Source organism: Felis catus, chromosome B3 (genome assembly GCF_018350175.1).
Source record: "Felis catus isolate Fca126 chromosome B3, F.catus_Fca126_mat1.0, whole genome shotgun sequence".
Classification (NCBI taxonomy): Eukaryota; Metazoa; Chordata; class Mammalia; order Carnivora; family Felidae; genus Felis; species Felis catus.
The window spans coordinates 58276955-58303612 of NC_058373.1; the positions used below are offsets into that span (position 1 = coordinate 58276955).

At 40.1% G+C, this 26658-nt stretch overlaps 1 protein-coding gene across 4 annotated transcripts; it reads right to left on the bottom strand.

The window, feature by feature from the left end:
- Positions 1–6174: 6174 nt before the first annotated feature.
- On the bottom strand, positions 6175–25442 carry SPATA5L1 (spermatogenesis associated 5 like 1). 4 transcript variants are annotated; one of them, XM_045059392.1, is made up of 8 exons: positions 24066–25437; positions 22406–22591; positions 16833–16991; positions 13741–13950; positions 13033–13225; positions 9037–9167; positions 7999–8124; positions 6175–6464 (listed from the first exon to the last, which is right to left on the bottom strand). In XM_045059392.1, exons 1-8 carry the CDS (start codon positions 25158–25160, stop codon positions 6297–6299), a joined length of 2268 nt encoding a protein of 755 aa, XP_044915327.1. In that variant the 5' UTR covers positions 25161–25437; the 3' UTR covers positions 6175–6296. The 4 variants fall into 4 exon arrangements, 3 of the variants coding, with proteins under 3 accessions (XP_044915327.1, XP_006932626.3, XP_044915328.1); XM_006932564.4 differs by having other exon boundaries at positions 9037–9171; positions 13001–13225; positions 24066–25435; XR_006599278.1 differs by lacking the exon at positions 6175–6464 and having other exon boundaries at positions 9037–9171; positions 24066–25442.
- Between the last annotated feature and the right edge of the window lie 1216 nt (positions 25443–26658).

Below are 26658 nucleotides of genomic sequence, written 5' to 3' on the forward strand. Positions count from 1 at the left end.
TTGGCGCCCGGCTTCCGGGCGCCCCCTGCAGGACAGCCAGCTGGAGGACGCGCAGCAGCCGAACGCGGGAGCTGGCGCCCCCTGCCGTCCGGCGTGGTCCTTACTTGCCGCCCAGAGAGCTGAGGCTAGGCGTTGATGCTCCAGGTTGCTCCCAGACCGGCCCAGCGACGCCAAGAGAGCGGCACCGAGAGCAAGCGGAGCTCTGATGGCCAAGGCCTGGATGAAAACCAAGCCCCCTAAAAGGAGGTCTGGAAAAGAAGCCGGAGAGCCGGGGTCTAGAGGGATGGAGGGGTGTGTGGCTCCCAGGAACAGGCAGGTAAATTAAAATCCATCCAATCACATTAAAAGCTCTAAAATAAGATGTATCTCCACATATGGAGATAATTATAATTAAATGTAAAATTCACTTCAGAACTCCCATGGTGTCCTGATTTGTTCCTTTAAAAATTTTAATTTCCATCCCCCTCCCCCCCATTTTTTTTTTTTAATGGAAAAAATCAGGTGAGGGAGAAGATACAGAGAGAATCAGGTTTGGAAAGGTTTCCTTCTCGGAGACGACTCAGTCCTTGGCGTCGTCTGGAAGTCTCCTTTTAACTAGCAGTCTCGCCTTGCACAGAGCATGCAGGCAGCTGCAAAACCACGGAAATAATGCTAACAACTCCATTAAAGCAAGCCCATGTGCTAGACTCTGTGCCGGAATCGTCTTCGGCATTTTTACAAGGTGAGTATGTTATATAGAGGCTCAGAGATACTCAAGTCACATAGTAAGAGGCGGAAATGTAATCAGAACCCATGCCTGTCTGACACCCAACACCCCTGTTCTTTCTGCATGGTGGCGCTCTTAGATACTGCAATTAAGCCAAGAACACAAGCGCCGTTATTTAAAAATAGTTATTAAAAACAATTATTTTTAAATTGTTTGAGGTTCAAGCTACCAGTTAACGTTAAAAGGGAAACACCTTCATGTTTCCTGGAAATGATCAGACCCAAGATCTGTTTCAACCCCCTTTTAGTTTAAGGCTCGGGCTTTGCAGTGAAATGGCCCAGAATTCAGAGCCCACCCCTGCTACACTTCATTAGCTGAAGGACTTTGAGGAAATGAAACTTAACCTTTATGAGTCTCAGTTTATATATCCGTAAAATGGGAACAAACCTAGCAGGGGAGGCAGTTGGAAAAAATGTTAGAATGCATGCAAAGCACATCAATAAATAGTAATTACTATTTGCAAAGATTTGTTTTGTTTTATATAAGGAAGATCATAAATGTAGCATCACACCCACTTATTCTGATAAGGATTCTCCCTATGTAACCCCAGAGCTGTAACTGGAGACATTTTCTGGTTGGTTGGGTTCAGTAATCAATACATCAAAGAAAACTCAACATTAATTCTCTGTGGTTTGTATTGAATAGAATCAAACTTCTCCTGTCAGAAGTTTCTTTAAAAAGCATCATGTGTTTCCAGGAAGGAAGGGAGGAAAAAGGAAGGGAGAGAGAAGGGGAAGGAGGAAGGAAGAAAGAGGAAGAAAGAAGTTTTACAAGAATGTATTATGGCCCCCAAATTAAAATTAGAGTGTAGCCCTTGCTCACTGATGTCTGTAAACTGCTTTGCCAATGCCGTTTCCTTTCAAAATGCAGTACTGTTTTGTAGTAATCTAGGCATTAACCTGGGGACAAGGGCACAGTAAATTTAAAAGATTAATAGGATATGAGTCCCTTACTTCAAGGTTCTTACAATTTAGTGCCTGTAAATAACCCCAGGCATGATGTGGCACCAAAGGCAGGTGAATAATTCCACCAAGGCGGTCTTTGAGAAAACTTACAAAAGGTGAAGATGTTTATTTGGCAGCAGTTAAGGAAACCAAATGCAGACCATATATGAAAGAATATTAAAGAAGTATTGTTCATTTTGTTAGGTGTGATAATGATATTATGTTTATGTTAAAAAATACCCCCCCTTTATAGAGATTATATATGAAAATATTTAAGGAGGAAACATCTTTTTAAATCTTTTTAATGTTTAATTTTTGAGAGAGAGAGAGAGAGAGAGACAGAGACAGAGACAGAGAGAGACAGAGCGTTAGCAGGGAAGGGGCAGAAAGAGAGAGGGAGACACAGAATCCAAAGCAGGATCCAGGCTCTAAGCTGTCAGCACAGAGCCCAATGCAGGCCCAAACTCATGAGCTGTGAGATCATGACCTAAGCCTAAGTCGGCCGCCCAACTCAGGTAGAAAAAAATTTTGGTTTGTTTTGTTTTTTTGGGGTTTTTTTTGTGTTTTTTTTTTAAAGTAAGCTCTAGGCCCAACTTGGAGCTTGAACTCACAATCTCAAGAATTGCATGCTCTACCAACTGAGCCAGCCAGGTGCCCTGTAAGGGAGAAATATAATGACTGAGATTTACTTTATTTAGTTTTTAAACGTTTATTTATTGAGAGAGTGCAAGCTGGGGAGGGGCAGAGAGAGGGGGATAGAGGATCCAAATTGGGTCTGCTCTGACAGCAGAAAGCCCAATGTGGGGCTTGAACTCATGAACCATGAGATCATGACCTGAGCTAAAGTCGGAGGCTCAACAGACTGAGCCACCCAGGAACCCTGACTGAGATTTACTTTAAAATATTTCTGCTAAAAAAAAACAAATGAAGCAGGGGCACCCAGATGGCTCATGGCTCAGTCCATTGAGCCTCCGACTCTTGTTTTCAGCTCAGGCGATGATCTCACGCTTCATGGGTTTGACTCCCACATCAGGCTGACAGCGTGGAGGCTGCTTGGGATTCTCTCTCTCTCTGTCTCTCTCTCTGTCTCTCTCTCTCTCTCTGCCCCTCCCCCACTTGCACTCTCTTTCTCAAAAATAAACATTTTTAAAAAAACACAAATGGTCGACTTTAGTAAAATATTAATTAGTCTAGGTGGTAAGTATGTGGGAGTTTTTTATACTATTCTATGTTTGAAAATGTTCAGAATAAAATGTTTTAAAAATTACAAATTGTATACATAGATATAACGTACCCATATAACCATTAAGATCTGCTTATTTCTATTTGCGGCAATGAGAATTAGACCCAGACAACCACACTTACCTTCCTTTAAATTAATGCCATTTTACTGACCTTGTGGGAGCTTCAAGGTCAATATGTAGTTTGTTTTTTTCCAGGATTACTTGCAGGCACAGCTCCCACCCTTCAAACTCTGACAGCTCCCAAAGAAGCCACTTAGGACACTCACCAGAATCACTGTCCACATCTGCTCCAAAGACTATAATTCCTTCAGGAAGCCTCCCCACCCCACCTTAGTTGCCAGTAACTTCTAGAACCTTCTCTAGCTGATGCCCTTTACAGGGGCGTTGAACCATGGCTGCTTGGCTCCCAGTCTAAGAATTTCAACTTAGATTTTAATCAGCCCAGCTTAGTCTTTATAAGAAAAATATTTTTTGTTGAAATTCTTTCTGCCCATCCTTCAGTGTCTACCTAGTTACCAGGTTTAGTAAAAACTGCATTTGCTTAATTTTGGAATGTCTGGGAGTACACTATATTGTTTATGGCTGTTAATTGTGGCTCAGAAAAGAGTTTGGGTTCAGTGTATAGGGAAAGCTGTTCACACTTCCCAGGTGCTCAGAAGCTGAAGTATTCTTTTCTCACTGATTAAGAACACAGCTTTTACAAGTTTCCCAGAGCCATCTTCAAATCACATTAAAACTGATCCAAAGAAATCCTTGATCTGACTTCATTATTTATCAAGTTTTTCAATGAGAGGAGACACATGGTTTTTGTTCTCAGGGGGCTTCCAAAGTTTTGTTGAGAAGTTACCATTACAATTTAAAAAGACATTTTCAAATCAAAACTCAGTCTCTAAACAATGTACGGGTACTACATTTCCAGTCTGGACACTAGAAACTTTTTCTAGGGAAAACAAGGAGTCCACAGCTAGAGTCTGAGTTAAGGGCCAAGATGTCTCAGCACTAGGATGGCGAAGCCTTAATGGCTGCCTTATCCCATGAAATCAGTAGCTGAGAGAGAACATGAATGAATTGTCAGAATTCTAATAGGTTTCTGGGTGTCTTCCCTACTATTCAAAAGGGGTCAGTTTGTTAGAATAATTTTAATTGCATTCTATTTTATGCCTATAAATAAGACCGGTCTTTTAATTATTCCTAAGTAGTGAGGTTTTGCTTAATCAACAGACCTGGTTCCAGTCAGAAATAGGAAACTTTCAGGGCACTTGGGTGGCTCAGTTGGTTGGACGGCTGACTGTGGCTTGGGTCATGAACTCATGGTTTGTGAGTTCAAGCCCTCACATCAGGCTCTGTGCTGACAGCTCTGAGCTTGCTTCGGATCCTATCTCCCTCCCTCTCTCTCTCAAAAATAACTTAACATTACAAAAAACAAAACAAAACAAAACAGGGGCACCTGGGTGGCTCAGTCGGTTAAGTGTCGACTCTCAATTTCAGTTCAGCACATCATCTCCTGGTTCGTAGTTCAAACCCCAAGCACGGAGCCTGCCTGGGATTCTTTCTCTCTTCTCTCTGCCCCTCCCCTGCTCATGCTCTTTCCCTCTCTCTCAAAATAAATACAAATTAAAAATTAAAAAAAAAAAATAGGAAACTTCTCGACTGTGTAACATTTATAACTCGCATGTGTCACACACTATGCTCTCCAGTACCCTACACTTGTTTTGAAGCACATCTTCATTGTGCTTAATTCACTGCATGATTTGTCTGAGGTCTGTGCTCACAGCTGGCCTACAGCGGCATGTCCATCTCATCCATTTACACTCCAGCATCTCGTATGGCACCTCCTTGGTGAAGAAAGGCTCAGTAAGATGCTTACCAGACAGACACTGTTAAGTGAGAAAAACAAGTTAAGAGCTATACCATGCATTTTTGGTTTAAAAAAAAAGATCTACACATGCATAAGGGGCTAAAAGGTTAAATATCCAAGTATTTTCTTTGTGTTTATCTGCATTTTCTAACATTCTATTACTTTTGTAGTAAAAGGAAATAAAAACATACATATCACTAGCTCCTTAAAAATTGTTTAGAATTGCAAAAGGAAAATTACAGCTATACATGGAGAAATTGGACAATACTGTGAACAAGTGATCAAAATCAACACCACCAATATGAGTAGACTCACGTGCCTCCAGCTGTGATCTCTGACAACACAGCACTTATGTAGTGCACCACTGGTGATGCATAGCCTGAATCTAGATGCAAAAGCAGGCAAACACAAATCAGAAGCCAGTGGTTCTATTAAGTAGTTAGTCTGTACTCTTCAAAAAATGTCAAGGTCTAGAAAGACTGAGGAACTGTTACAAATCTAAAGAGGTTAAAGATACATGATAACTAAATGCAATGTATGATCTGAGACTGGATCCTGTAACTAGAAAAACATTACTGTGGAGACCATAGATGAAATTTATTAGATTAAAATATTGTATCCATGTTAAATTTCCTGAGCTTGATAAATACACCATGGTTACATAATAAATAATCACATTTGTAAGAAATATCCACTGAAGGGGCGCCTGGCTAGCTCAGTTGGTGGAGCATGAGACTCAGTCTCAGGGCTTTGAGTTCGAGCCCCATGTTGGGTGTAGAGATTACTTAAAAATAAAATCCTAAAAAATGTACACTGAAGTATCAAGGGGTAAAGGGGCATGATACATGAAATCTATTCTTAAATAGTTCTGAAAAATACTGTGTTTATGTATATGTATGTATGTATGTATGTATATGTTTATGTATATATAAAAAAGGAGAAAGTAAATACGGCAAAATGTTAAAAATTGGTGAATCTGGTTTAAGAGAGCATAAGAGTTCTTTGTACTTTCCTATAAGCAACCAACCCGGGGTGCTTGGGTGGCTCAGTTGGTTGAGATCTGACTCCTGATTTTGGCTTAGGTCACGATCTAAGTGTTTGTGAGTTTGAGCCCTAGGTTGGGCTCTGCACTGGCAGATGGAGCCTGCTTGGGATCCTCTGTCTTCCTTTCTCTTTACCCCTCCCCTGCTCACTCACTCTCTCTCTCTCTCAAAAATAAATAAAACTTAAAAAAAAAAAAAACCAACCCCAAACAAACAAAAGCAACCACCATCCCCATTACAAAAATCAACATACATATACTCTCTTCCCAAATTATGGTATTTTCATATACTTTTTAGAAATAAGATGAACTTTAGCTTATCAGGTGCTTATCCCTTTTATTTACAGGAAATGATACACACAAACTCTAAAAATGCGAAGTTGCAAATCATAGAGCAAGTTCACAGTTCAATTAATCCTTCAGCAGGGATGTAACGTAATTTTTACAAATCCTCTAAGTTAGATAATCCTTGTTCCTGAAATAAGTTTTCATATAAAGTCAAGTCCGCGTGACTTAAGGACGGTTTTATAGTCTTCAGTGATTTCAGGAAGTGCTCTTGTTTCACTGTGGTTGCGTCTAGTCCATTTTCTTGCAGAGCCAGCAAGGCAGCCTACAAGAGACAAACAATAGGAAGTAATTAATGTGCTTCATTTTTTACAATTTATGGCAGTACTTCAAAACCTAAGTGTAAAAACCTCAGTCCCACTTCTCAGAATTCCAACACTCATGACCAAATATTAAAAAGTTAAACATGGTGTTTAAAAGTTGTCTCAATGGGTCATCATTTCTTCTACATTAAACTCTAGCCTTAAATGGGAAAAAAGAAAATGCAAGTTGTAATAATAATATATACACTATGAGCCCATAAAAATATTTACAGATGAGAGACTATCTCCCTGACCTCAGAGTAGTTTTTTTTTTTTTGTTTTTTTTTAAGGTTTATTTATTTTGAGAGACAGTATGTGCACATGAATGGGGTAGGGGCAGAAAGAGAGAGGGAGACAGAGAATCCCAAGCAGGCTCCACACTGTCAGTGCAGAGCTGATGCAGGGCTCAAACTCACAAACCACGAGATCATGACCTGAGCCAAAATCAAGAGTCAGATGTTTAACTGATTGAGCCACCCAGGTACCCCAGAGTAAGAGTTTTTAAATAGGACACAACACTGATCATAAAGGAAAAGGTCAAACACATACTCTATAACATAGCAATTCTCTCTATAAGTATATACAGACACATACACAAGATTGTTCACAGCAGCACAATTTATAAAAAAAAGTCGTAACCCAAACGTTCAAAAGAATGAACACAGTATATTCATAAACCATAAAGTGATGGGCATGCACAAACTACTGTTATGCACAAAATCACAGATGAATTTCACAAACATAATCCTGAGTTAAAGAAGCAGACATAAAAGTATACAGTATGGTCCTATTTTTATAAAGTTCAAAAATATGCAAACTAATCTCCAGTGCTGGAAGTCAGAAGAGTACTTCCCTTTTGGGAGAGAGATTGGGAAAGCCCCAAGCGAAGCTTCTGGGGTATTGATAATGTTCTCTTTCTTGGTAGTTACACAGTGTGTTCATTTTATGTTAATTCAGTGAACCATATCCTTATGGTCTGTGCATTTTCCTGAACAGTACATTTAATAAAAGGTTATGGAAAAAGAAACACCTACGATGGCTTCTTTTACTCTCAAAGTCTAAATTCCTTAAAGTGGCTTACAAGGACCTGTGTGATCTGGCCATTGTCCATCTCCTCAATAAAGGCATGTTATCTCTTATTCCAGTCCGCACATTTTCTCCCCTCCCTTAGCCTGCTCAATGCTCTCACCATCCTTCCAATCTCAGTTTACACACGAGAGCCTTCTCTGATGCCCCCAAGTCTGGTTCAGTCCCACAACACCCTGAACTTCCTGATTCACCACATACTTTCAGTTGCCAACTGAGTACTACAATTTGCCTCTCTGCAACTCGCCATGCACCTGTAAGCTCTGGAAGGGAAGGGCAGTGGCGACATCTGTTTCACCTTCCACAGTGCCCACCCCATAGCAGTCCTTCAGTAAATGCTACCAAGTGAATGAAGATCTGAATAAATGAAGAAATGTTCTCAACCATATGTTCCTTCACTAATTAACTTACTTCTTTGCAAAGGTTTCCAAGATCAGCACCAGAGAAAAAACAGGTTTCTGCTGCTAGGTTTTCTAAGGAAACATCAGGTCCCATTGGCATGTTTTTGGTATAGACTTTCAAAATAGAAAGCCTGCCCTGGAACAAAATTAAAAGTAATATGTTTATAATCTTATAACATTTATGTGTGACACAAAGCTAGATTAAAATATTTCAAGGGAGTGTTTCCTGTCATACTACAGATCAAGTGTTATGTATATTTTAATGATTAAACAATAAGAATCACTTCTGAAGAGATAAGAAAAAGTACTTCACCAATGGCTCATATGACAATGGTAAAAATAATGACATGATAAATTTCTAACACTTTTATAATCATTTTTAAAATAGCTGATTGTAGATATATTTCTTTAAGAGACATGATGAATCCCCTTCTTTTGGGTACAAACAGTGTTATCAGACATGGATTAAGAAGGAAACACATGACTTATCCAGACATAATTTAAAAATAAACAGACATTTAAATATTTATTTATTTATTTTTTAGGAAGGGAGGAAAAGATTCATTCTTTGTCATTAGTCTCTCCCTATCGGTGGCTGTAGATGTTAAGGGCAAAAGATTTACTGATTCTTTGACCATGGATACATTGTGTAATCACTCTAACGTCAGATTTTCCCACTGTAAAACAAGGATACAGATACATATATTCTCCAGACATTTTAGGATTCCTCCACTCTAGCTGTAAAATAATGTTGAGTATACCTAATAAGCTCGATATTTTTTCAGTCTGCCACAATAATGAAATAAGGCAACTACTTTTAACTTTTAAGCTTATGTTTCTCTGAAAATATGCCCAGAATATCCAGCAAAAGCAGATCAAAATTATGACTTTATGAAGGGCCACCAGGCGAGGAAGAATGCAGAGCCCAGTGTAAGACACACACCAGGTACATATATATCCAGTTTGGGATTCAATGCTGCCAGGCTCCTTACAGCTCCAACACTGATGTATTAAGAATCCTAACATAGAGTAAAACATGTACAATTACCTTTTCATCTGGAGGTGGAATATAAATAATCTTATCTAATCTTCCAGGTCGTAATAAGGCATCATCTAATACATCAGGTCTATTTGTTGCAGCAACAATCATGACATTTCTATTAAACGCTTCTTGCAACTCTAACTGAGGGAAAATACACAACACAAAAGTAATGTCAATAAGTTGTTCGTTATTACATTTTTAAGAAATATAAATAAGAAGGGTCCATTTATTTTTAAATAAGCATATGCTTTTCTTGGGACGGGAATGCTTATACCCCCTTCTTGATCTCAAGGTATGCAAATACAAATTATTAACCAAAGAACTACTTTCTGTGTGTGGTGAAAAAACTGGCCAATCCTGGGGGACATCTCTCCATGTGAGAACCAATGGAAAGCCTACACCACAGCAGAGAACACCTACTGAATGTACCTGAGCCCCAGTGAATGATTGGTAGGTGACTTGAAAAGACAAAGCATATGACTAACAGGTAGAGATGTATGGCTATGAAACACCCTGGCTCTAATGTCCTAGAAGATGGAGATCTACTTTACTGTTTATTTATTTTTCTTTGCAGAGGCAGAAATATGACAACATAAGCTGAAGATGGGTAAATCCTAGATGAAGGTAAGAAATACCGAAAAGCAGTCAGGGCAAGGCCTTACACAGGCTAAGCATTCAAAATTGTTTGTTGCGAGTTCAAAAAGTCCAGGACCTGATGGCTTCAAAGGGGAATTCTACCAAACTTTTAAAGAAGAGTTAATACCTGTTCTTCACAAACTATTCCATAAAATAGAAGAAGGAAAACTTCCAAATTCATTCTTTGAGGCCAGCATTACCCTGATACCAAAACCAGATAAAGATACCACAATAAAAGAGAACTAAAGGCCAGTATCTCTGATGTACATGAATGCAAAAATCCTCAACAAAACATTAGCAAACTGAATCCAACAATATATTAAAAAAAATCATTCACCACAATCAAATGGGATGTATTCCTGGGATGCAAGGGTGGTTCAATATTCTCAGATCAATCAATGTGATACATCAATAGAGAAAGGACAAGAACCATCCATATGATCCTCTCAATAGATGCACAAAAAGCAACTGACAAAGTACAACATCCATTCATGATAAAAACCCTCAACAAAATAGGTTTAGAGGGAACATACCCCAACATAATAAAGTCCATATATGAAAAACCCACAGCTAACATCATACTCAGTGATAAAAAACTGAGAGCTTTCCCCTAAGGTCTCAGGAACAGGACAGAGATGTCCACTCTCAACTACTTTTATTCAACACTGGACTAAAAAAGTCCTAACCACAGCAATCAGACAACAAAAAGAAACAAAGGCACCAAAAATGGCAAGGAGGAAGTAAAACTTTCACTATTTGCAGATGACACGATACTATATTAAGAAAATCCAAAAGACTCCATCGAAAGACTGCTAGAACTGATAAATGAATGCAGTAAGGTTACAGGATACTCAATGTACAGAAATCCATTGCATTTCTATACACTAATAATGAAACAGCAGAAAGAGAAATTTAAAAAACAATCCCATTTACAACTGCACCAAAAATAATGAAATACCGAGGAATTAAACTTAACGAAGGAGGTGAAAGCCCTGTGTACTCTGAAAATTATAAAACACTGATGAAAGAAATTGAAGAATGAAAAGACATCCCATGCTCATGGATTGGAAGAACAAACATTGTTAAAATGTCTATACTACCCAGCAATCTACAGATTTAATGCAATCTCTATCAAAATACCAACAGCACTTGCCATAGAACTAGAACAAGAATGCTAAAATTTGTATGGAACTACAAAAGACCGCAAAGTAACCTTGAAAAAGAAAAACAAAGATGGAAGCCTCATAATCCCAGATTTCAAATTACACTACAAAGCTGCAGTAATCTAAACAGTATGGTACTGATGGTATTGGCACAAAAATAGACACATAGATCAATAAAACAGAATAGAAAGCCCAGAAATAAATTCACAATTATATGGTGCCTTTGCCTCAGCAAAGGAGGCAAGAATATGCAATGGGAAAAAGACAGTCTCTTCAACAAATGGTGTTGGGAAAACTGGACAGCTACATGCAAAAGAATGAAACTGGACTACTTTCTTACACCATACAGAAAAATAAACTCAAAATGAATTAAGGACCTAATTGTGAGACCTGAAACCATAAAAATCCTTAAAGAGAGCACAGGCAGTAATTTCTCTGCATCAGCTGTAACAACATTTTTCTTGTCTCCTGAGGCAAGGGAAACAAGCTTTCAGAGACAAAGCACAAGTGGGGAAGAAGCAGAGAGAGAAGGAGACACAGAATCTGAAGCAGGCTCTAGGCTCTGAGCTGTCAGCACAGAGCCCGACACTAGGCTGGAACCCACAAACCATGAGATCACGACCTGAGCCAAAGTTGGACACTTGGGGTACCTGGGTGGCTCAGTCGATTGAGCGTCCGACTTCGGCTCAGGTCATGATCTCATGGTCCGTGAGTTCAAGCCCTGTGCCGAGCTCTGTGCTGACAGCTCAGAGCCTGGAGCCTGCTTCAGATTCTGTGTCTACCTCTCTCTGCCCCTCCCCCACTCATGCGCTCGCTTTCTCTCTCTCTCTCTCTGTCAAAAATTAATAAACCTTAACAAAAATTAAAAAAAAAAAAAAGTTGGACACTTAACCTACTGAGCCACCCAGGCACCCCTACTATAGCATTATACAATAGCCAAATTACAGAAGCTGCCCAAGTATCCACTGATAGATGAATGGATAAAGAAGATATGGTATATATACAATGGAATATTATTCAGCCATAAAAAAGAATGAAGTCCTGCCATTTGCAACAACATGAATGACTCTAGAGAGTATAATGCTAAGTGAAATAAGCCAGAGAAAGACAAATACCATATGATCTCACTCATATGTGGAATTTAAGAAACAAAACAAATGGACACAGGTTAAAAAAAAAAAAAAAAGAGAGAGAGAAACAAACCAAAAAACAGACTCTTAACTATAGAAAACAGAGGGGAGGGGAGGAGGCAGGGTGGGTGGTGAAATAGGTGATGGGGATTAAAGAGCAATCATGATGAGCACTGAGTAATACATGGAATTGTTGAATCACCAAATTGTATACCTGAAACTAGTATAACACTATATGTTAACTACACTGGAATTAAAACATTTTTTTCTTTTCAATTGAACTGAATAATCAGAGTAGTTCACCATTAATGTGATCTCTCAAAGTAGTGAATTCCCTGTATCTGCAAAATTTTAGCAGAGGTGAGTGAACACCTGTCAGATGCTGTAGAAGGAATTCCTGTGTTACAAGAAAATTTGATTAGAAAATCTCATGGGTCCCTTCAGATTCTAGTGTCATATATTTCTCAAGAGCTGTAAGACTCTCCCGTGGAATGATTTTTCAACTGGGAAACAAGTAAAAACAAGGAAAGAATAAAAGAAAACGGATCTGTTGGGTAATTTAAGGGTATCAAACTCTATCTAGGAAGAGACTCAGAAAGGGAAGAAGGGGCTTCTGAAGGTCATTTTAACTTCATTATAAGCAGGGAAACCCATTCCTCAAGAAAATCGGAAGTTGTGAATTACTAAGATCATTAGTAATAACAATGTTTTGTTTTGTTTCATATAAAACTTTTAGAAAGGGATGAACACTGGTTCTTCAGGATATAAAAATAAGAATAAACCCCTTTTCTATGCAATATGTAACGTTAGGTTTCTAAATCTCAGGAAAAATAAAATCCACATTCATATATATTTAAGATAACTTATAAAATTTACCTCATCTTTTCTAGCCAAATCACAATTTTTAGCAGCTCTGTAAACATCCAGCCAAACTGAAATTACATAATTCCTTCTATGAGATGAATCCACATAGGGAAAGCTAGTGTATATGCACTGTATTTAATATTGGCCTGGGTTTTGTATATTCTGGCTAATAAATACCTCTTCGTTTTTTCTCAGCTCCTTGTATTTACCCTGTTGATCTGATTTACTTCCTCTTCTCTCTGTAGTCTTCAGTCCTACACCATCTAATTCATTCAGGAGAACAGAAAGAACACGCTCTTGAACATTGCATTCTGTTTTGCTGATGGATCGAGAGCCCAAGATTGAATCAATTTCATCCAAAAACACAATTGCTGGAGTATTTGCTCTTGCTTGTCGAAATACCTTTTGTTGGGAAAATAAAATTATTGAAAAGCTATACATTACTCAGTATTCAAGTGAATATATGCTTTATGTATTACTACTTATAATTTTTAAAATGTAAAAAGAAGAGAAAGATGCTACATGTTTAAGAATTGGGGAATGAATAAACAGAACAAGAAAGAATGGAGTATTATGTACAGGTTAAAAATCATATTTTCAAAACATTTAATATTATGGAGTTTTAAAAATGATGATTTTAAAAAATCGTGATAAAGATATAATCTGCCCTCAAGTTTAAAACAAAAGCAAAAAAATAAAGGAAATTCACCAAAACATTAACAGTAGGTAGAGATTACAAAGGATTTCTTACCTAACACTTTCCTATATTTCCTAAATTTTCTATAAACAAATATACATAACTTTTCTAGTTGAAAAAAAGGCCAGTAATATTTTTAATAACTAAGGTTTATCCTTAAGGCATATCATGAAAATTCAGAAGGACACTTAACTATATGGGAGAAAATAAACAAACAAACCTGAGACAAGACTTTTTCTGAATCTCCAACAAAAGGAGAAAAGAGATCAGCTCCACTCACTGAAACAAAAGAGCAATGACAGCTTGTGGCCAGGGCCCTCACCAGGGTGGTTTTAGCACATCCAGGAGGACCATACAGGAGAACTCCCTTTGGCTGTGTCAGGCCCATCCTGACAAATTCCCGAGGGAATTTTAGAGGCCACTCAATACTCTGTAAGTACATAAAAAGAGACAATTGTTTTAGTATAATGATAAAACATCATATGATCCAGTAAATTCAAGTGTTCACTCAACAATTCTCAGGTACCTGTTATGAGCTGGAAATGCAGTCCACTCTCCACACAGCAACCAGTGATCTTATAACCTAAGTCAGGTCACATCATTTCCTGCTTCAAATCCTACAGTGACTTCCCATCAGAATTAGAATAAAAGCCACATCTGAACTCCTTCCTACCACTCCTTCCTATTACAAGGCCTTATGCAGCCTCTTTCCCAAACACCCCAGTTTGTTCCCATCTCAGGGCCTTTGTTTGCTATTCTTTCTCTGCCTGAACACTCCTTCAAAATCTATGTGGCTATCCCTCATCATTCAGTCTCAGCTCAAATGTCATTTCCTTGGAGAGGTCTTCCCTAACTACTTTAATTAAAGCAGACCCCACCCCCATCCCCGCCCGCCAATCTATGCTACTGCCCATCTTTTATTTTGGGAGCACTTACTCATTCACTATCTGAAATTATTATTTTTCCATGTTGGGTTTATCATTCTGCTCGGCTAGAATGTAAATAAAGTTTACCACTTAAATTCCCATACCTAGAATGACACCTTCACAAAGTAAGCATTCTACAAATGTTAACTAAATAGTAAACAAGTCCCCATTACCTCTGAGTATGTGGTTTTATTGTCATCATACTTTTGTAGATGCAGAAGCTCAGACTTACAACAGTGAAGTAATTCGCCCAGGTCTTATTCCTAGTGAGGCAGCAGAACTAAGGCTGTCCCCCTCCCCCCCCCCCCAGGCAATGTAAATCAGGAAGTGCAAACTCTTAACTACTGATGTATTGTCTTTCTATTAAAAAAGGATAAGATCCCCATAGCAAGGGAACTCAGATTTTAGTTGGGGAGGCAGGCTTGTAAACTAACAATGAGGCCAGAAAAGGGCATTCCACCGGGAACGAACAATACACACAGAGACACTTGAAACTCTTATTCATCCCAACAGTAAGTAGTAACAGAAAGGAGAATAGGGGAAGCAAGGAGTAATGGAATGAAAGTGGAAGTAGGAGTCAGATTGTGTTAAGCCTTGAAAGTTTTAGTCAGCACTGAGGAAGCAGGATGGAGAATGGACTGGAAAGAAATAAACAGAAGCAGGGCGACCAGTTAGAAGTCTCTTGCAATAATTCTGACTACAAAAATAGTAAGGCTGGATGTGTCACAGGCACTGGAAGGGATAGATTTGAAACATAAAATTAACTCTTTTATGCAGGGACCATGTTTCTCTGTCTCTTTTTTTTTTTTTTTTTTTTTTTAATGTTTTTATTTATTTCTGAGAGGAGGGAGACAGAATGTGAGCTGGGGAGGGGTAGAGAGAGAGAGAGAGAGAGAGGGAGGCACAGAACCTGAGGAGGGTCCAGGCTCCAGGCTCCAAGCTGTCAGCCCAGAGCCCGATGCGGGGCTTGAACTTGCGAACCCTGAGATCATGATCTGAGCCTGAAGTCAGATGCTTAACTGACTGAGCCACTCAGGCGCCCCTGCAGGGACTATGTTCTAAATCCAAAGGGGAACTTACGTGCACGTATGGCATGACCCCTGCATTTAGAAGACAGGTTTCTGACTTAGGAGATGGGTTGCTGGCTTTATTCACAGAGGTAGAGAATCCAGGTGTGGAGGGTGGGTTGATTAGCTGAGCTATGGATGTCCTGAGTTTGAGATTCCTGGAAGTTACCGGGTAGGCAGACAGCTAAGTAGCTCTGATGATCAAAAGAACTATCTGTGTTGGATATAAAGATTTTTGAGTGAACAGTTTTCAGGAGACAGCTAAAGCCCTGGATATTGAGATCATGGACTCACAGAATGCAAAAAGAGGATTCCTAGGAGCTTGGAGTACTAACACTTATGGCAACATTAAGGAACAGAATGTTCAGAAAGGCAAGAAAGCTTAACATCTCAAAGCTAAAGAAATAGTGTTTGCAACAGGAAGTGTGGCTGATCTCTCACGCACTTTGTAAAGATTAAATGAGACAATGCATGTAAAAAATTAGGGAATGTTATAAATGCACTGATCCATGGACACAAGGATTCTAGGGTTCACTGTAGATATAGCTTCTAGTTTTGATGAATAAATGGTAGTGATACTTATACATCAGTCTTTTGTATGGGGTTAGAGAAATCTAGTTCCTTATGGCAGGATCACCTGAAGGTAAATGAACAAAATTAATTTCTGAAACTGCAATGCCAGTGAGAGGATCTGGAGAGTTGTGCTCCTTAGCATCCACTGTGAGAACCGTAGCCACCCAGGCCATACTGTGTATTATAACTTTGTGCTTTTATCAGTCCCAGGGCAAACTCAGGCCTGTAAACTAAAAATCTGTGTTCGTACCACCCACAAACTAAGAACCACTCTTACATTTTTAAATGCTTGAAAAGAAAATCAGAAGAATATTTTGTGACGTGTGACAATTATGATTTCAGTGTCCATAAATAAAGTTCCTTCAGAACGCAAGTAGTGATTACATATTGTCTTTGGCTGCTCTCATGCCATGAATACCGAGTTGAGTGGTTGCAATAAAGACTGTATGGCCCACCAAACCTAAAATGTTTACTCTCTGGCCCTCTACAGAAAAAGTCTGCTGACTCCATTCTAGGTTATACAGTCTTTGAAGAAAACAACAAACAAGAGAAGGGTGAGGTAGGAAAATATGATGAATGGCATCTGACACCTATAGAAGCCCAGTTAAAAACAACGACTGAGAAGTAACCCTTGGATTCAGATGTTAGGATGACATTAGTTTCAGCAAGTGCGGTTTGTCTTCATCACAAAAGTGTTACACTTAAACTCTACCATTCTACTGGCACAAGCAAACTCTCTATATCACCTGTTTTAACTTCAGTTTTACATCTTCGAGGCCACCAATCTGCTCCCAGCCAACAGGCTTGATGTCCATCAGTCCAATGACACTTCGAAAGGATGAGGGTTGAATCTTTTTAAAAGCTTCAAGGAAGTCTACTTCATCAATAGTCGGGTTGTCCTGGTTCTGAAGAAATATGCCCAAAAAGCAAAATCAGACCAAAAATTACAGGGCCTTTTTGTGATACAAGAGCACAATTACTTCTTCTTCTTTTTTTTTTTAATCTTCTTTTGAATTATAAATCTATTTTGCTATCATTATAAAGAATCCTACACACACAATACAAAAAAAATGAAAAGTCTCCTCTCCTCTCCCAGCTCTCCCCACTAACATCTCTAGAGGAAGTCAACCACTCTCTGTGTATGCCACTAGTATGTTTTATGATGGTAAGGACACATACATCTTTTCAAACAGATACATAAATGGGACCCCACTGTACAAATTAACCTGCACTTCTGTGCCACTTATGTTAGAAATCTTTTCTATCAATTAATATAGTTCAACCTCACTCTTTCTGACACTGTTGTATGAGTGTACCACAATTCAACTGCATCTTTCTGTTGAATGTTAGGTTGTTTCCAGTATTTTGTTATTAAAAACAAAGCTACAGGTGAAAGTGCTTGTGCACATGTTCAAGTATTTTATATAATTTCCTCCAAGTAGAATTACTGGATTTAAGAGTATGCACATTTATGATTTTGACAGGTATTATCACACTGCTCTCAAAGCTGTACCAATAATACAAAGCTGTTCTTCCCATACCTCTCCAGCACTGGAGATCACCAAACTTTTAAATTTCTGCCAGTGTGATAGAGGAAATCGTAACCACTATTGCGTTCATTAAATTTCTTCAATCAAGAGTGAGGTAGAGGGAATGATGGAATTAGAAAGTTAGCTATTTTGCAACCATTTAAAGTAAAGGCTGTTGGGGCAAGAATCATTTATGGGTACAAAAAAGGGGAGGGAAGTATGCCAAGGAGCACGATCTCAAAGGTCTCTTCACAGATTTATTAGTTACAAAGGGAAACACACCACTATACAGTGGAGAAACTGGACAAAACTTGGACTGGCTAATCACCTCAATCACCGATGAGAGACATCACCAACGAGGGGCACGCAGACATCCTGTGCCTTCATGTGTATTACCCTAAGGACACACTAGCACTTATGGAGTATTCCAAATGGGCATGCATAACCTGAACCTGACTATGAACAAATATTAGACAAACCCAAATTGAAAAGCATTTTATAAAATCACTGACCTAACATGTCAATGTAAAATGTGTCATTTAAAAAAGCTAAGGGAGTACTGGAGATTAAAAGAAACTAAAAACTAAAAGCAATATGTTAACCTGAAAAAGATCCTGTACTGGAGGGGGGAAAATGCTAAGATGATTGAAACAACTACCAAAATAAGAATATGGGCTGTAGATTTGATAACGTTTTGTATCCGTGTTAAATTTCATGAATATAATGATTATACATAACCATACTGTGGTCACGTATAGAGACATACTTGTTCTTAGGAAATAGATAACTAATGGGATATGATGCATGCAACCCATCCTCAATTGATTCAGAAAAAAATAAGTAATATGTATACACATATACAATTACAGACAGAGGAGAGAGAGAATGATAAAGCTAATTTGGCAAAATGTTAAAAATTGGCGAATTTGGATGGAGGGTTTAGCAGGAGTTCTCTATTTTGCAACTTTCCTTAAAGTTTTTAATTATTTCAAAATAAAAAGTTAAAAAATAACTGAAAGAGACTAATTTTTAAAGAAAGTAAAGTTGAGGATTTTTCACGTTTATTGGCTGCTTGTAATCCTTTTACTGTCTCCTACCTGTTCATATTTTATTACCCATTTTCTCTTAGATTGTTGGTCTTACTGATCTATGAGAATTCTTTCTATATCAAGGTAATTGGTCTTTTTGTCATAGGCCAAAGTATTTTTTCCAAGTCTGTCTTTTGTCTTGTCTTTGTTTATATATTGTTTTGCCATCCCCAAATCGTCAAATTAGCAAACCATTTCCTTTTTGGCATTAGGTTTTATGTTATGCTTAGAAAGGCCACCTTCACTTTAAGATTACATTGTGGAGAATCTTTCTTGCAATTTCCTTGATCATTCTAGTGAAACAGATTTTTTGTTACAGTTAAAAACTGCTTATATTTATAATATCTATTTGTAATATCTGTACTATATTTAAGATTTACCCTCATATCAAATTCTGAACACTTAGTTGTCAAAAAGATTCCCATTTTACGGGGCGCCTGGGTGGCGCAGTCGGTTAAGCGTCCGACTTCAGCCAGGTCACGATCTCGCGGTCCGGGAGTTCGAGCCCCGCGTCAGGCTCTGGGCTGATGGCTCAGAGCCTGGAGCCTGTTTCCAATTCTGTGTCTCCCTCTCTCTCTGCCCCTCCCCCGTTCATGCTCTGTCTCTCTCTGTCCCAAAAATAAATAAACGTTGAAAAAAAAAATTAAAAAAAGATTCCCATTTTCTTTCTTTGTAAAAAAATTTTTTTAACATTTATTTATTTTGGAGACAGAGAGAGACAGAGCATGAATGGGGGAGGGGCAGAGAGAGAAGGAGACCCAGAATCTGAAACAGGCTCCAGGCTCATGAGCTGTCAGCACAGAGCCCGACGCGGGGCTCAAACCCACGGACCGCGAGATCATGACCTGAGCTGAAGTCGGAGGCTTAACTGACTGAGCCACCCAGGCGCCCCCAAAATTCCCATTTTCAACAAGAAACTATTCTATCCCATTTATATAAGATTATATAAGTACATACATATATAGAAAGAGAGAGAGAGAGAAAGAGAACTATTCTGAACAATGTTCCTAAAAATTAGAATCTCTGGGAGGTGAGATTTCATGCAATTTTTACTTTCTTTATAATATTTTTATTTTGTTTAATTTCTCACAAAGAAAACTATTAAATAATTTTTTAATAGTTTTTTTTTTCCTAATTGGCTAGGAGTATTAGATATTGGGTACCTGAATTATTTTTTTAATGTTAATTTATTTTTGAAAGAGAGAAAGACACACAGATGCAAACAGAGGAGGGGCAGAGAGAGAGGGAGACACAGAAACTGAAACAGGTTCCAGGCTCTGAGCTGTCAGCACAGAGCCCGACACAGGGCTCAAACCCACGAACTGTGAGATCATGACCTAAGCCACCCAGGCACCCCCTAACTAATTTTTAAGTAACACTAACTAAGATCACTTATATGTATATTATCTCACTTGATTCTAATAACCCTGTTAGGCAGATAAAATTCTTTCCCCTGTGTGTGTATGTATTAAACTCTATTTCAAACCCTTTAATGGGATTACTTCACAAAAAGCTGAACAAACTTCAATGCATCCCTTGTCTGTCCTGGTATAGATGGAGGCAGCAGTAGCCCCTCAGCTGCCAGAGGGGTAAAGAAGAAAAAGGTGAAGCCAGTACCTTCCCAGATGCCTCTGTCCCTTCTTCCTTTTTGCCTTTCTTCCTTCCACTTCCCCTGGTTGTTTATGAACTCAGCCATCACCTGTGGTAGCTATGCCTGGGCAGGCCCCTCCTGAAGTAGCAGCTGGCTGGTCCACCTAAGCCAGGGTGTTTAAGGTCAAACCTGGAACTTCAAAGCAGAGGGAATCCTAAATGTAAATCTCCCTTCCCAAACGCTGGTGCTCTCATCCTCCCTTCAAAAGGCATATATTCTCACACCTTTATGCATGAGAAGTGTCATTAAGTCTTCAAGCAGTTTTGGTTCTAAACCCAGAAGAGAACTTACAAGTTCACATAACTCCTTCCCACCTTCAGAGTACATGTAAAAATAAATGGAAATGAGGAAGGATGTAAATTATATAGGTAAAAAGGTTTTCCAAACCTTGGATGATAAATCATCCTTTTATAATTTAAACAAACTAAAAACTGGTTTTTAAAAATTACAAGATTAAAGGCAATTTTAATGTTATAATAGTTACAATAGAGATCGAAAACTTTGTCCTAGAATCCTCAGGGTGCTGAAATTAATTTTTTTCTGAAGGGGTTTAAGGATTAATGACTACTTATTACATACAAAGTGAAGAGATTTTCCAATCCATAGTGTTGAAAACTATTATATTTATTTATTTTTTTTTTTTTCCCCAACGTTTTTATTTATTTTTGGGACAGAGAGAGACAGAGCATGAACGGGGGAGGGGCAGAGAGAGACAGAGCATGAACGGGGGAGGGGCAGAGAGAGAGGGAGACACAGAATCGGAAACAGGCTCCAGGCTCTGAGCCATCAGCCCAGAGCCTGATGCGGGGCTTGAACTCACAGACCGCGAGATCGTGACCTGGCTGAAGTCAGACGCTTAACCGACTGCGCCACCCAGGCGCCCCGAAAACTATTATATTTAAAGCTAACATCTTAAATATTTTAAAGAAAGGTAGTCATGAATTAAGGATTTCAATGTCAAAGACAAGTTTAGAGAAAAATTCCAGGTGCCCAATCTTCTCCTGGGTTAGAAAAGTTTACTTTCAAAAAAAAAAAAAAGAAAAGAAAAATTTATTTTCCCTACAAAATATTTATCAATAAGGAAAAAACAGATGGAATGGGAACACAGTATTTCTGTGACCCTTCTGCCAAAAATGCAAAAACTGAATCCAATCATGAGGAAACATCAGTGAAACCCAAACCAAGGAATACTCTACAGAAAAAATAACCTGTAGTCTTAAAAAGTTAGCCATAAAAGACTAAAAATGGTTCTAGGTTAAAGAATATTAAGAAATCAGGATAACTAAATGCAATGTGTAATCTTGGATTACTATTTTTTTTCTTTTTTAAATTTCTGCTAGAAAGGAAATTAATAGGATAGAGTGAAATTTGGATAAGGTCTACAGAGATTATACAAAAGTATCACGTCAGTGTTCATTTCCTCATGTTGATAATTATACTGTGGTTCAAGTCTTTGTTTTTAGAAAATATATACTTAAGATTTTAAGGTTAAAGGGACATCATGGCTGCAGTACATTCTCAAATGTTTCACACACAGACATATATATATCATATATATGAAGAGAAATATATATGTACGTACATACATGTAAAAACACAGAAGAGAGAAGGAAAAAGCAAAACTGGAAAAATGCTACATTTGGAGAATCCGGGTAAAGCACATACAGAAATTGTTTGTACTGTTTTTGCAACTTTTCTCTAAGTCTGAAATTGCTTCAAAATAAACAAAACCAAAAATTAAAAAGAAATACATTTGATTCTTCTGGGGGCCACGCTATCTTTTCCCTAGCTGCTCTGGGCTTCTGCACTAGGCGGTTCCCTTTGGCAATGAGGGAAAATGTCCTGGTAGACCTGGAAGACTCAGCCCTCTGTCCCCACCTTCAGTCTTATGCTATTCCCATGGAGCGGAGATGTAGAAATACAGGTAAGAAATAACTGTGGAAGGTATCAAAAGTTCCAAAAAAATGTACTTACCACTTGTTTAATCCCAAATTAATTTGCTATATTAATCAAAAGGCCAACATACACAGTCATAAATCAGTGCTTCCTACCTTCTTACTATGAAGGAGAGCGTGCAGGGCAGCTTCTCTACAAAGTGCAGTCAAGTCTGCACCAACGTAACCAACTGTCATTTCTGCAAGGAGGCTCAAATCGACTTGACTGGAGATGGGCATCTTTGAGGTAATCACCTGGAGTATCGCCTTTCTTTGTTTAAGTGTAGGAGTCCCAATGACAACCTATATGCAAAGCAAAAAAAGAGAAATTAAAGCTTACACAGCTTAAAACATTGTATAATATTTATATCCTCTCAAAGGTGTATACTTACTGAGCAAATTTGGCACTACAACTATGTACTCTTAAGGATGCCATAGATTCTGAATATATTAAAATCCTAATTTTCCAGAGGAGTAACACTGGCTGGATAGTTGCACAATGAAAATTACATACAGATCTTCCTCACCTTAAGATGGGGTTACATCCCAATAAATGCATCATAAGTTGGAATTACAGCAAGCGGATAATGCATTTAATATACCTAACGTACTGAACATCACAGCTTAACCTAGCCTACTTAAATATGCTCAGAGCACTTACATTATCAGCCGGTGGTTCGGCAAAATCATCTAGCACAAAACCTATTTTACAATAAAGTTTTGAGTATCTCATACAATTTATTGAATACTGTATGAAAGTGAAAAACAGAATGTTTGGATGAGTATAAAACGGTTGTCAACGTGTCAGCTGTTTACCCTCATGATCTCGTGGCTGCCCAGCATCACAAGAGAGCATTTTACAGTATATTGCTAGCCTGGCAAAAGATCAAAATTCAAAATACGTTTCCTACTGAATGACTATGGCATTCACACCACCATAAAATCAGAGGCTCTCTGTATGTTATTTAACAACATTTTGTTATTTTTTACAACTTCCCAAGTTCTACCAACCAAGGGTGCAACAGTAAACCAGATAGTCTAGGTCCCTACCCTTATGGATTTTATTCAGGAGACAAGTACTAGATGATGCAAAAAAGAAACAAATGTGCTCAAGTTCTGCACAGATTAAGCTAAAAGTGTGCAATTATCATCTGTCTCTTTAGATTCCTAACACAAAGTTCAAATATCACTTAACCACTATTCAAACTATTTAATCAGGAATCAATTTGGGACTAAAGCTTGTAAAATAGTTCAGCTTTTGAGTACTCAATCTTTCTGGCAACTCAGGGAGCAATTGTGGGTAACTTCTCACTTGTGGGTCAGGATGCTGGTGTCCTGACAAGGAATGAATAAGTCCAGAAGAATTAATGCCTGCTTTGATTTAGATCTTTCCCGACTTCTCCCTTTTTATTTCAACACACTCATTTCTTGAAGCTATCCTAATTTTAATTCTCATTCCAAATCCATAAGAGTTGAATACACTTATAGCTGAACTAGTTCCCTAAAAAATTAACATTACCGGTGGTACTCATCTTCAGGACCTGCACAACAAAACTCATCCCTAAAGGCCACCTTGCTTCTCAATTTGACTCGGTAAAAACAGGTCCCGGCTCACAGATCACACAAGGACAGAGAACAGGTTCTCTGCACCACACAAAGCCCCACTCCAGCCTCACCGTCTGCCAAACCTAAGTGGCAACCGCCTAGGGGCAGCCAATCAAGGCCAGAAGAGGCCGAGGTTCCAGGAACAGAGGTCTGACTGGCCCCGCCCATTTACCTCCCGGTCAAATCTCCCCGGTCTGCGCAGCGCTGGGTCTAGAGCGTCCGGCCGGTTGGTGGATGCCACCACCACCACCTCGCGGTCCCCACTGATGCCGTCTAGCAGCGTCAACACCTGGGCCACCACGCGGCTCTCGGGGGCTCGGTGTGGGCCGCCCCGCCGGGGACACAGGGCGTCCAACTCGTCCAGGAAGAGGAGGGTGGGTCTGCGGCTGGCCAGCTCCCGCGCGCGCCGGAAGACCTGCCTCACGTTCTCCTCGGTCTCCCCGGGCCGGGCGCCCTGTAGCGCGGGGGCGCTCACTGCCAGCAGCTCCGCGCCCGCTTCCCGGACCACGGCCCGCACTAACTGAGTCTTGCCCACTCCGGGGGGACCCGCCAGGAGCACCCCGCGAGGCACTGCCAGCCCCAGGGCCGCCAAGGTGCGAGGGTAGCGGAGCGGCAGGCTGAGGAGCTCCCGCAGCGAGTCGGCCGCCTCCGAAAGGCCCCCCAAGGGCACCTCGGGCCGTGGCTCCGCTTCCGACGGAGGCACCCCGCTGAGACCGATGCGGGTGCGAGGAGTGACTAGCCCGGCCGGATCCGGGCTGGGCGCCCCGCTGACGATGTGCAGCGCGGCTACGGGACCCGGGGCGCCCGGCGGAGCGGTCACCACGTGGCCCCGGGAGACAGGTCGGTTCCTGAGAAGCTCCTGCGCCGCCTCCAGCACCGCGGCTGGATTCGAGGCACCGGGCGCGCCCGCCCCCTCCCGCAACACTGGCCACACACTGAGGTGCCGCAGCGACGGGCAGGACACCAGGCGGAGGCTGCTTAAGCGGAGATTCCCCCGGAACCCTGAAGCCTCCACGGCCGCCCCGGGGCTCGCGCACTGCGGATCCAGTTGCACAAAGCCGTCTGCTCCGTCCCGCCGCAGCCACGCGGTGCAGACGCAGGAGCCGCCGTCAGGCAGAGAGATCTTCACCGCCGAGCCCAAGTGCGCGCCCAAGGCGCTGAGGGCGGACGGGCCCAAGCGACAGCGCTGAGTGCCCCTGTCCTTAGCGTCTAAGGGTAGCACCTTTAAGAGCGGCTCTTCAGGAAGGGGACCTGAGTCCGGAGCCATTGCCCACAGGGAAACTCAAGCCGAGGAAAGTGAGATAGGAATTCCACCCGGCCTGGGAAAGCAGGAACACCCCGCTCTTCGGCCGGAAACAGATGACGCGCATGCGTCAGTGATGGCCTTCTGTTGCCAGTCCCTGAGCGGAAGCGGAAAGGGCCAATCGGAAGTTAGACTGTGCTGTGGCTGTCGGTGTTGTGTTGGATTTGACAAAACTCAGTGGCCCATTCCAGAACTTTAAGGAAAAGGCTTTAGTTATGGGTGTCTGGGAGGTCGCGTAAGCTAGCTTCAGTAGGCCATTTAGTGTATATATATATATATATATATATATATATATATATATATATATATATATATACCGGTGACTTAGAGAGGCCCCGCATAGCATGCTCTCCCTGGCTCTCAGAGTCGAGCATCACCACCTGTACTTTTGGGCTATCATCTTAGAGGCTGTATTTTGTGAAAAAACCTTAACTGTCCTGGTGGGCAAAATATTTTGGAGTGCTCTGGTGCTAATATCTAAGGTGACTTAGAGTAGCTGAGAAAAACAGCCTTGGCACCTCTGATGAATGTCGATTCTAACGTGTTCTGAAGATCCAGGCATGCCCCTCCTACGGAAAAGCACCAGGATTGCAAAAGAGAAGCACAGGGTAGCATTTTAAATCCCCAGGAGAGAGAAAAGAAGGAAAACCAGGCCATCTAACCTATTTGTGGCACACCAATACATTCTATTCAGATTCCTTACTCCTGTAGGGAGCAAGGGCAGGCCGGGTAAACTGTACCGCAATGGCACACTGATTATTTTGAATTAAAGCTACTTGGGACAAGGACACTCAGGCTCTCCTCTGTACCCCTGAAAGCAGGAAATAAACCTCCCATGTGAAAGGTAGTAAGAAGTAAACAGACATCCTTATAACACAGATAGGAACTTAAAAACTGAGAAAGCTGTAAAAATAAACCTTGTTGCTTTTTTACTAATCTACTATGTCAGCCCAAATTCTACTTAGAATTCATTACTAATTAAAGCTTCCAGGGCGCCTGGATGGCCCAGTCAGTTAAGCATCAGACTCTTGGTTTTGGCTCAGGGCATGATCTCACAATTTGAGTTCAATCCCCACATTGGGCTGCGTGCTGACTGCATGGAGCCTGCTTGGGATCTGTCTCCTCTCTGTCCCTCCCTCTTTCCCTCCTCTGCTCATGCTCTATCTCTTTCTTTCAAAATAAATAAATAAAACTTAAAAAAAAAAAAAAAACCTCCCAAGCATTTTTTTAGATCCTGTCAATTCCTCACAAATTTATTGTCTCTTTGTCTAAGAAGCATAAAAACTGCCTGCATTGGTCATTTCTTTATGTCTCAATTTCATTATTCGGTCTCTGCATATGTAACAAGAAAACTTTGGGTTTTCTCCCCTTTTTAATTGGTCTTGTGTAAATTTAATTCTTAGTCTAGCAGAAAGATCTTGAAAGGCAGAGAGAGAATGCTCCTTCCTTACACTTCTCTGAA